This window comes from Mustela nigripes, chromosome 8 (genome assembly GCF_022355385.1).
Source record: "Mustela nigripes isolate SB6536 chromosome 8, MUSNIG.SB6536, whole genome shotgun sequence".
Classification (NCBI taxonomy): Eukaryota; Metazoa; Chordata; class Mammalia; order Carnivora; family Mustelidae; genus Mustela; species Mustela nigripes.
This window is the reverse complement of record NC_081564.1, coordinates 48,460,373-48,472,508: the sequence shown is the minus strand read 5'-3', so window position 1 is coordinate 48,472,508 and position 12,136 is coordinate 48,460,373. Positions and strand designations below refer to the sequence as shown.

Genomic DNA, 12,136 nt, shown 5'->3' with positions numbered 1-12,136 from the left:
GGATTCTTACAAACTGGTAGAATACCTAAATTTTTGGGGGGAGACAGCCAGAGTTTTAGTTTGCTAAGTAAAGGAATAAGAAAAAAACAAGAAAAAGCCCTTCCACCTACAAATACTGTTATTTTTTCATAAGTGTATGTACATGTCTGTACTTTAAAATGTATTTCAAATTATGGATGATACTTTTATTTTTTTTTTTAGTTTTATGAATGACACTTTTAAATAGAATTAAGTTTTTCTTTTATGAAAAAATTAGATTTTATAGTTTGGGGCTTTATTTTATTTGTTTGTTTTGGCCTTCAGCACAGACGGATGAGGACTAATCTTGATCCCAACGTTTTAGAGTATAATCTAGACATTTGGGTTCTCATTTGACCTCAGACTATTTAGTATTTTTGGTTAATAATGCTGTTCTTAAGAATAACCAAGTTTTAAGATGTTGCTGAATGAATGCAATCAGTGCAATAGTAATATGCATTATTTTGTGAACATAAATCATTGAAGTATCGGAGATTTACAAATCTATTCTACAAACAGGCTCAATTGTGATAAATATTTCAGTCATTGGCCAGTGCTAATGCATGCATTCCAGACATTTGAGAGGAACCTATGGTATAGTGAATGAAAAATTAATGTTTGGGAAATGGAGTTGAAAACTGTAGAATGCAAATATTCTTAGTTCCTGCAAAAATATGGTTTCCTTTCTTTTTCTCAGCCAATTGACTTTGAAACAAATAGGATGTTTGTCCTCACTGTCGCTGCTGAAAATCAAGTGCCATTAGCCAAGGGTATCCAGCATCCACCTCAGTCAACTGCAACAGTGTCTGTCACAGTCATTGATGTGAATGAAAACCCTTACTTTGCCCCAAACCCCAAGATCATTCGCCAAGAAGAGGGCCTTCATGCTGGTACCATGTTAACAACGTTCACCGCTCAGGACCCAGATCGATATATGCAGCAAAATATTAGGTATCAAATGCCACCCGTGGCGTTTTTTAAAAATTTATTTCATGTTCTGTATTGTGCACAAAATTAATCTACCATTTGAATGAGAAATTTGAACTGGAACTAAAACGACTCATTACAGAATTATTTTTAATTCCTTGATGAAGCTTCCTGTCAGGAAGTAGATCAGTGAGTGTATATCAGATAGGAAGTAGAAGAATGGATCTACTCATGTATTATTTGAAGAAAAAAAGATGTTCCTTGCCTCTTTTTTCTCTGCCCCCTTTTATCTCTTCATATTTCATAATAACTTAGCCAGTGCTATTATACCAAACGTTGCAGGAAGTTTTCACTGCAAGTAAATGGGGGACTCTTAGAAGCTATAACATTTCTCTCTTCTCCACACACCAGGAAAAAAAGGAAACTCAAGCCAAAAACAAGATATAAGAGCTAATTATTTTTGCCTCACCTGTACAGTAGTTATAGGGCTGATAAAACATATCTGTAAGACTTCCAACCTCAGCAAAATCTAATTTATCTTTCCTGATGAGGGAGTAGATCATTGGCAGAGTCTACCTACCCCACATTACTCCTCTCCATTGCTGGTGATGATAATTTTTTAAATTAGCTCATAGATAATTTAACCTCTTTCAGAACTGCTGCTAACAGATAATTGCGTGTCTTCTTCATTTCTCTATACATTGATATCAAGATAGATAAATAGCTAACTAGTAGGTGTATTGAACTCCTACAACTTTCACCTTTCAAAACACAGGAAATTTTTTCCAGTCTATATATTGGTTATCTGAGCTTGAAAGGTTCCTCTCCGTGCAGAATAAAAAGGAGTTTATGCTGATAAACCGACTGATACATATCCATCTACTTTATATGATCTCCGACAGTGGCACTCTCTTTGAAGAGTGTAGTTCTGCGTAGTTATTTTTTTAAGTATATTTAAAAAAATAAACTTACTAATGCTTTCATTTTGTAGATACACAAAATTATCTGATCCTGCCAATTGGCTAAAAATAGATCCTGTGAATGGGCAAATAACAACAATCGCTGTTTTGGACAGAGAATCACCAAACGTGAAAAACAATATCTATAATGCTACTTTCCTTGCTTCTGACAATGGTACGTAATTAAATATGGTCACTGTATTACCACATATGTCGTTAAAGAGAGTAGAGCCTCATCATGAATGCATCATCGGGAAATGAGGTTTTCTCTCAAGCTCAATTGTCTGGAAAACTGACCTTTATGAATCTGTGGCCCCTGTGTCTATTTTCCATTTCCGTTGGGTGTTCTCAATGTTCCCTAACTTCTATAATGAATGTTCGCCATGTCCACGGGCCCTCGGTGGTAGCCTCGTGTCGTGACGACAAACCTCTGTAGCTCTTCTGCCCTGTGGCACACTGACTGCTCCTTCCTGCAAGTTGAGTCTAGCCTCGCGCCTCAGTGGCCCAGACACTGGTTCCTGAGGTGATTTTTTTTTTTTTTTTAAGATTCTTATTTATTTATTTGACAGAGAGAGATCACAAGTAGACAGAGAGGCAGGCAGAGAGAGAGGCAGGGGTGGAGGTAAGGGGAAGCAGGCTTTCTGCAGAGCAGAGAGCCTGATGCAGGGCTCGATGCCAGGATTCTGGGATCATGACCAGAGCGGAAGGCAGAGGCTTTAACCCACTGACCCACCCAGGCACCCCTGGGTGATCTTTTTATATCTGTTATGATCAGTCTGTTTGCTGACATCAGTTGGTCAGTCTCTAGCATTTTTTTCTCTTTATAATTCTCTGCCTCTATTCTACCATGGATAGGAAACTCATAATTTCATGCATAAAGTGAGTGAGTACACAAGTTTTGTATATTAGTTTCAGAACATAAAATCTAGTCCTTTTTTTTATCCCCCTTTGGGTCTCTGCCAAATTCTAAATGATTGAGATTAATAGATAGACTTGTTTCTTTCTTTCCTTCTTTCTTTTCTCCCTCCTTCCTTCCTTCTTCTGTCTCTCTCTCTCTCTTTTAGTTATATAAGACAAAAATGACTTCCGTAAACCTGGTGATGGATTTATTTTGCTTTGTCAGCCCTCAGTATGACATGTGTTTAAGAGTACAACCTCTGAAGGTCTGCCTGACCATCTGGACCCAGACTCCAGATCTACTACTTCCTAACTGTGGGATTGGCAGTGAGATTTTAAATATATCCTTTCCTTTTTCTCTTTACTGGGGATAGTGGCAGCAGTGATTAACTCATAGTTAAGGTGTTTTGTACACATAGTTTTTAAACAGTGCCTGACATAAAGACTTGAATAAATGTTTCTGTTAATAGTTTTAAACCTGAGTCACAACCACATTTGAAAATCGTTCAGTCCTAGACTACCAACGTTAGCATCTAATAAAACTAGCAGGCTTCAGTTTGGTGGTCAACATGAGCAGTTTGAAAAACGTGGCTTGTAGACACTTTTGATAAGAACCGTTTCAATGGGCCTTTCTGAATCCTCTATAGTAAGATTCAGTGAGATGATTATTTATCATAAATCTACATGGTGAGAGGGTCAAAGCTATATTTCTTATCCTCTCTAATGTTAGACCTACTGTTCAAATATTTGGAGTTGAAACGTAGTAGGGACAGCTTCTGCCTTTGCACATCAGAGCACAGCATGAGTGTCTGTTTTATGTTCTCACTGCATGTAAGTGGTGGCTTTCTTCTATGAGGGAACTTAAAGCAATATATCTTGCACCATTATGTCGAGATTTAAAGAGCTGTAAAATTATATGTATGGATGTTGGTTGTGCGTTACAACCAGATTTGTCATTCACCAAGGTGGATATTTTTCTAATTGAAAGGGCATTTGACAGGAGAGAGAAGTGGGTGGTTGCGTCTGTATTAGCCTTGATGTTTGACAAGGCACTTGACTTTTAATCGAGGCTGAATGTGAAGCCCTGGTTCTGCTTCTTAATGATGGGGCAAGCTCTTATACTCTCTGTGCCTTCATTTCATTATTGATAAGTTATTTTAGCGGCTTGCCTATTCTCTAAAGTTGTGATGAGAGTCAAATGATATTATGTGTGATCATGAGTGTGAAAGTTCATCAAACTGTGGACTATCACTGAGCTCTTGGTGCTATATTCATTATTAGAATATTGTACGCAGCCACCTCGTCCCCGGCCCTGCGACTTTTATTCTCCCTGCTCCCAGAACCGTCTGTGTTCTTCAGACAGGTCCAAAGAGATTTCTCCTTGTCTCAGCAGTGGATGTGTGCACAGTTCTAATCACATGTTCTTGGGCAGGTCACTGAAGCTTCTGGGTCTCAGATTTAGGATTTTAACATTTTTTTCTATTTCTATTCTATTCTATTCATATAATATAAATTATGTAATTAAATGAAATAAAATAATTACCTCATTATTTATATATAATAATATAATACTGAAAATACATATAATACAGCAGAGGCCAAATGACCAGATTAAAGAATCACAAAAACTAGTAGAGATAGCTTTTAGCGTGGAATGAGAACGGGTTTGGGGTCAGGCAGACCCATCTTGAGTAGTAACCCCACCACTTCCAAGAGTGTGTGACCATGAGCAGCTCACAGAGCTATGGGTTTTCCATCTGTTTAAATCTGCTTTGTAGGATTACAATGAAATAATGTATATAGAGCAGCCTAATTCTTGGTCAAGCAGGTAGTTGGTTGAACCATAAATCCTATTTCTCTTCTCCGTGGCATTCCTTCCCAAGATGAGGTCTATGGGTCTGTGTTACCCATCTGTAGACTGGTTGAATATTTCATAGCTATGTTTGAGCCTTAAAAGCATTCTCACACTTTTTCATGCATGTCCTGGTTCTCCATCCAAAAAATACACAAGGTCTTAAGCCCCATGTTCTGCTTCTCTTGTATTCCCCACAGTGGCTAGAGGAACGTGGTATGCACACGGCCCCATGTAATGGTCAGTGAGGGAAAAGCAGGTATAGGATTGCACTTTGCAGGGACATGCGTTGTCCCAGTGCTCAGTTGGGCACACCAAAAGGGGCAGCTCAGGGTCATCCTAGAAAGGAAGCAGGAAGTGGCCTTGTTGGAGAAACAGTCTGCTAGGTGCTGTGGCGACTAGATTTTTCCAAGGTTACACAGTGATGAGGGGAAGCGGGCTAGAAGCTTTGAGAATTCCACCGTAATGGAGACTCAAAGGAAAGACCTGTTCAGCATTGTTCTGTGATTTTTCTCCTTTGAAGGAATACCCCCTATGAGCGGAACAGGAACACTGCAGATCTATTTACTTGATATTAATGACAATGCCCCTCAAGTGCTACCTCAAGAGGCAGAGACTTGCGAAACTCCAGACCCCAATTCAATTAACATCACAGCACTTGACTATGACATCGATCCAAATGCTGGACCATTTGCTTTTGATCTTCCTTTGTCTCCAGCGACTATTAAGAGAAATTGGACCATCACTCGGCTGAATGGTAAGAACAGGTTAATTATTTGACGATAGGTGCAGCCGAGAGGTTTTGAAGCCTGATATGAGAAGTTAATTTTAGGTGCTTTATAATATTCTCATTAAATATATTTTAAAAGCTACTTAAAGTTAAGTAAGATGTTAAAAACTCTCACAGCCTAAAAAAATGTCTTCACAGTGTAGCATAGTTGTATTGCTTGATATGTACTCTTAAGTAGTAAATGCACTCTGGAAAATGCTGCGTGTTTTTTTACCGTATGATGTATTAACTACCCACCATACCTCTTCCTTTCTCATGTAGGTGATTTCGCTCAGCTTAATTTGAAGATAAAATTTCTTGAAGCTGGGATTTATGAAGTTCCGATCATAATCACAGATTCGGGGAATCCCCCCAAATCGAATATCTCCATCCTTCGCGTGAAGGTTTGCCAGTGCGACTCCAACGGGGACTGCACCGATGTGGACAGAATCGTGGGCGCAGGGCTGGGCACGGGGGCCATTATTGCCATCCTCCTCTGCATCATTATCCTGCTCAGTAAGTGCTGACATTGTCTCCTAGAGGTTAATTCTTCAACCCCCTAAGATGTTTTGAAAAGTCACTTCTTGCTGTTGCCTTTTGACATCATCTGACAATTCTCTTCGACCTCTGAACGCATTCTGGCCAACGTATATGGGACAGTCAGGTCCCCCGCAGAGTGAGAAAATCCCTGGGGCACTTACATGCTTTAGAGCAAATCTAGCCGACCCACCTCCTCGCCCCTGACCCATTGCAGCCCTTTTCCGATGCTGACGGCTGGGGGGACTGTAGCAAACTCTCTTCATAGAAAAATGTTAGACGGTTCTAAGTGTGAGCTCTTAGCTTATGATTTGAGTATGGATTCATGGCACTTGGTTGATGATTTAGGAAAATAAGTATATTGCTTTCCTTGGCTTGCCTTCGTATAAAGCACAGTCAGCAGCCGACTCCAGTCAGGCAGGGATCAAGGTATTTATTACTGAAGGGTACGTAAAATAGTGAGCGATTGTACTTCATACAGCACGTTTGATAATAGAAGTGATTGCATAGCTCAATAAATTGTCTGTCTTTAGAGCAAGTCTAGATTAAAGAATTGCTCCTTTTTCAGACACTTTGAAATCTTTGGTTCAAGGGAATGCAAGAAATTAACCACTGGAAAGTACTTTAGGAGCCACTTCTAAGCGTGCAGGTTAAAGGGATAAATTGCCGGGGCCCTGTGTTTTATTGTTAAATAGCAGCAGGACTTAGCTTATTGTGCGACCATGCTATGCACCAATCACTTCCTTGAAAATGTTGGCCATTTCTTTTATGTTTTCTCCATTTACAAGTGTTCTGGCAATTTAGAATTCTGTCCCTTTATTCCGAGCAATTACTATAGAAGCCTGGGCATTTTTTACTTCCTGTGTGGAGACTACTTTGACTATAATTTGAAACCTGCATGCTATACTAATAATCCACTTGCTAGATTTAGCCCTGGAACAATGGCAAATGAGATCATGTATCTGGCTTTAAAAGGAGGATATTTACTTTTATGGCCAATAATAAAAATGTGCTCAAATAGGAGTCATTAAATCTCTTGCTTCAGGATGTAAACCGATATCCTCAGATTTGAGAGAGAGAACGCCCTCCTTAGATGTGCTCTTAGGGATATGTTTCAGTTTGAACTAAAATGTGGCATATATGCCAACCTTATCAAGAAAGACTTTGATATGATGGATGATGGTGGTGAAGGAGTGACTGTAGCATTTTGAAAGAAAATGAACCGGTGCTCATTTTAACGTCAACCCTCTGGAAAAATCACGGTGCCAGATCTGGCACAAACGTGTAAAACAGGAAAGCCTAACATTATTTCAGCGCTCAAAACGAATCCTGTCAGCTTCTCAGTGAAACGTTCGTTTTAGTAGGAGAGGGAATGCAGAATAGCACAGGAGAAAAACACCAGCCTTTGGGAGCCAAAAATCCTCAAGACCCAATTGCCAACCCAATTCCAATTTACTACTCGAGTCATCCTAGTAGGCACCTTCCTTCCTTGGGGAGTGCTCTTCCCTCTGAGGGGGACAGGATCACGATGGCTGACCCACCTCAGTGATACAGCAGTCGCATAACAAGGAACAATTAACTTATTATTGTTTGTTGGTTTAGAATTCACAAACCATTATATTAGGAGTGTCCTATCCTCCAGCAAGCCAAAGTCAGAGACAGACATGGTTATTGTCCCCCGTTGGTAAATGATAAAATGGAGGCGAGGCATTCCGCTAGTGAGTTCCGAGGGACAAGGTTCTGGAACCCAAGGTTTCAGGCTCTGTGTCCTGCGCTCCGGCCCCAGCACAGCCTTCTCTCTCTTCACGGCAGGCCAGAGAGAGGGAACAGACTGAGAAAGGCCTTACATGCTCTTGACCCAGATAATATGTTATTAGTGTGAAAAGCAGTGATTAAAAAGGTCATGTTTTTAAAATTATGACACTTTTTTTTTTTTTTTAACTCTTTCTACTTAGTCCTTGTTCTGATGTTTGTGGTATGGATGAAACGCCGGGATAAAGAACGTCAGGCCAAGCAACTTTTAATTGATCCAGAAGATGATGTCAGAGATAATATCTTAAAATACGATGAAGAAGGTGGAGGAGAAGAAGACCAGGTGAGCTATATTTTAAACCTCTGAGATGAAATTTTGCGATCACGTAATTCAAGGGATAGGACAAATGTTAATACACACAAGAAGTAAGGAAATGGTCTCAAGTTTCCTGTTTGTCACTTTATCAAATATTTGGGGGGAATTCTTCCCTAGATGTGCCGCACATTTCTTGATTTTTGTTTTTCAAAGTGCCAAATGTCGTCGTATTTTTTTCTGCAAGAAAATCGTTAACATTGAGGAGCTAGGATTTAAACCCAGTTCCAATTATAGTAATGCTAATAAAAATATTTTTTTATAGTTTTTCTTCTTTGGATATCTAAAGTATAAGTAAAATTAGTTTCTACAAGGGGAAAAGCACTAGATAATTCATTCTACAAACTTTTACGAAGCAAGTTCAATATTTTATACACCATTTTGATCACCGAAGATACAGAAGTGGGCAGAGCCAACAAATATCTGCCCTCAAGAGTCTTAAATTCTTGAGAAGTAGTTGAAGTTGGAGACCATATCTAGTTCATCTTTGTATCACTAGAGTCTTTGATGTTGCCTGTGTCATACATGTGGAAGTTCCCATTTGGCTATAAAATCACGTGAGCTTCTATACCACTGTGTACATAAGGAACTGCATACATGTTCAAGGATGAGGGTGACCAATATGTGGAACACCTAAAGGTGTGTTTGAAAGCAAATTTTAGGTATTGCCATGGCTCACATCTATAATGCCTGTACCACATTCTGCTGGGTGTCATAAAAGCTGGTCTCTCTTAAATCTTCGAAACCCTGTGATATTACACTGTGAGTATCTCCCCTTTTGTGATAGAAAACAAAGCTAAAGTTGACTGGATTCTCATACAGAAGTAAGAAGTGATGGACACAGAGTTTGAATCCAAGTCTGTCTGATGCCACAGCCTAAACTAACCATCCTGAGACCATACCTCTCGTAATTAGCTGGAAGATACTAATGTAATCTATGAAAAGTCACCATGACAGGTGACTATATTTTAAATACTTTGATAATTATGTTATTTCCAACTTAAAAATACAAACTTCAACACGATAGTCAAAAAAGAACTCAGAATTCTTGGGTCATGGATTATTATCAGTAAATTCAAATGTACTGTCTTAATTATATATGTAGACAATTAGTGATAAGACTGTTAATCTGAGTAAAAGCAAATTTTCATGAACGTATTTTCTCTTTCCTTTTTCTGAGGAAATAATAGATCACTTTTTGGGTGTTGTGGGGGTTTTTTATTATTATTATTTGTTTGTTGTTTGTTTTTTGTTTTTTTGCTTTTGCTTTTTCAAAGATTTATTTATTTATTTATTTGAGCGAGAACATGAATACAAGTTGCAGGAGGGGCAGAGAGAGAGACAGAGCATCTCAAACAGACTCCGAGCTGAATGCGATATGGGGCTCGATCTCCTGACCCTAAGATCAGACCTGAGTTGAAACCAGGAGCTGGTCACCCAGCCAACTGCACCACCCAGGTGCCCCTATATCACTTTCTGTTTTCCAAAGCACATTCACATCCACTCTTGTGTTTAGCCTTTATGGCAACCCACTAGAGTTCTCCATGTTCCATTTGTAGCCAGTTGCATGATGAACTCTCAGAGTTTGTAACTGGCAGAGCCAAAACTGAGGTCCACCTTTTCTGATTCCAGATTCCGTACTTGGTTTATGGCACCTCAACTCTTGCATGTAGAAGAGATGCCTATTAAAATATGTTGAAAACTTAACTCATGTGTAAAGCTGCTTTGAATACTGACTAATTAAAGTGGCTCTATAAATATGCCCCAGGGTTTCTTGCTTATAAATGTCTTTGGATATTAAAATTCATGTTTGGCTTAATCCTTAATTAATCTATCCTTTCACTTTCCTGAGCTGTGTTCAGGATCAGCAAACGTATATTGATCACATTATCTCATAAATCTTCTACTTTCGGTATTTTATTTTTCATGTCATTGTGCATAATTTTCTAGGCATAAATCTAAACCCAACCCCATGAAGCTTCAGTAGAAATAGTAATAACTGGAAGGCTACCAGTCTTAACTGGGTGTTTCTTAAAATTAGAGGTCCAGAGGCAAGAACCGAGATCATTCCCAACGTCTGGGAGTCTGGGCCAGGGCAGTCAGTGTTACCTGAGCTTGTTCTCCTTTTCCCTCCTTCCCACCAATTCCTTTGAGCAAAAGGGTTGGATGAGGTTTTATTGTTGTCGTTATTTTAGGTAAGACTGACTGCCTTTATTGACTTTATCCACTTAGATTAACTCTTGAGATCCAAGAAGTCAAACTTACCTATTGCAAGATTTATTAAAGTCATCCTCATAAATGTTCAGCCTCTTCTTTTACTGACCTTTGAAATTTTCTTTGACCCCAGATAAGCTGTTAGGCACAAATGTTTTGTTTTCTACCCATTTCCCCAAGAGTTGAAAGATTTTTCTGGAACTTTCTCTATATTGTCCTCTGTGTCTAATTTTCTTTATTTAGTACTGGTTTTCCTATAGCTCCTTTTGGTAGCTAGCCTCTTGATTCTTTGAAGCCATGCTCAACTAGATCAAAAGCCTCTGTCCATCTTGGTTTCTCTGTCATGATTTCTTTTTGTAATTCTCATTATAGAAAACTATAAACAAGTTGGGGTGCCTAGGTGACTCAGTCATTTGGGCATCTGATTCTTCATTTTGGTACAGCTGATAATCTTAGGGTCTTGAGATCAAGCCCCACTTTGAGCTCTGGGCTCAGCTGGGAGTTTGAGATTCTCTCCCTTCCTCTCCCTCTGCCCCTCCCCCACCACATGTGCTCTCACTCTCAAATAAATAAGTCTTTTAAAAAATTGGAAAGGATAGATTGAGGTGACAGGGCTAAGGGAAGGAGAAGGCCAGGTGGATTAAGAAGCAAAATAAACTGGTCTTTTATCAACATGAATAAATAATAAATAAATAATTGAAAACAAAATTGTGACAAAATTACGTAATGGGTTTTTTATTCATTCTATGACTTACTTCATAATAGCAGAATACAAATGCAGTGTGGGAATGCTACACCAACAAGGGTTTTGTCTATATGTAAAGTGGTTCATGAAATAAATCCCTTTGCTTATCTCCATCACCAAGGCCACTGCCTCAACTTAACTTAGATCAGAATCATCACTGTCCTGTAATAGCATCCTAATGAACATCCTGTCTCTGGCTTCACAACCCCAGCAGCTCTTTGGAAATTATTAAATCCAGATTTCCTCCTTGGCATGACAGGTCTTTGGCCCTTTGGTGCAGTCCCTTAGGGAGCAGATAGAGGGTTGTGGGAAAGAGTTGATGGTGAGTATACACTCCCTCAAGATGCAAATCCATCAGGCTTGTCCACACATGGCCACTAAAGTTTCCTTGCAAGTCTAGTGATTTGTCCTTATGCTCCCCTCTCTACTTTTCTGGGGTCAAGACATAGTTTCTAAAAATATTTTCCTTATTGGCAGTAGTGTTCCCTTTTTTACTGAAATATAGTCGACATGCAATGTTATATTAGTTTCTTAATGAAACTAATGACTCAACAAATATACAACATAATGACTCAACAAGTCTTTATGTTACACTGTGCTTATCACAAGTGTAGTTACCATCTGTCACCATACAACACTACTGCAGTATCATTGACTATATTCCCTACGCTGTGGTTTTTATCCCCGTGACTTACTCGTTCCGTGACTGGAAGCCTGGACCTCCTTAATGACAGATTCCTTTCTTCTTCCATTCTCTCCTCCTCCAGAGATAAAAGCAGTTATGGGTCTTATTTCTCTTAGAGCTTGTTAGCTTCTTTATTTTTATTCAGTTAGCCTCATTATGTTCTCAGTTATGGCTTCAAAAATCTGTGATTTGGTCACTTATCTGGCTTGTTCTTTGCATTAGAATGTGAATAATAGCCTCATGACTTTCTACAACCCAACCGGAAGCAGAAGTCTTCCTGTAAGGTTTAAGAGTATAACCACCATACGTATCAGCAAGAACATTTCCAGCACCCCGGGACCCTTCCTTGTATCCCCTGCCAGGAAGTATGCCCTCTGCCAAAAAGTGACTAGTATTTTTATTTCTATC

General features: G+C 39.2%; 1 protein-coding gene across 1 annotated transcript in view; it reads left to right on the top strand.

Moving 5' to 3' along the window:
- CDH2 (cadherin 2) overlaps positions 1–12,136 on the top strand; it is a 209,086-nt gene that overhangs the window by 173,784 nt on the left and 23,166 nt on the right. The window contains exons 10-14 of the mRNA XM_059409398.1: positions 716–969; positions 1,937–2,079; positions 5,177–5,410; positions 5,705–5,938; positions 7,915–8,054. Of these exons, the coding sequence (XP_059265381.1) occupies positions 716–969; positions 1,937–2,079; positions 5,177–5,410; positions 5,705–5,938; positions 7,915–8,054 (1,005 nt within the window). The remainder of the gene's footprint in view (positions 1–715; positions 970–1,936; positions 2,080–5,176; positions 5,411–5,704; positions 5,939–7,914; positions 8,055–12,136) is intronic.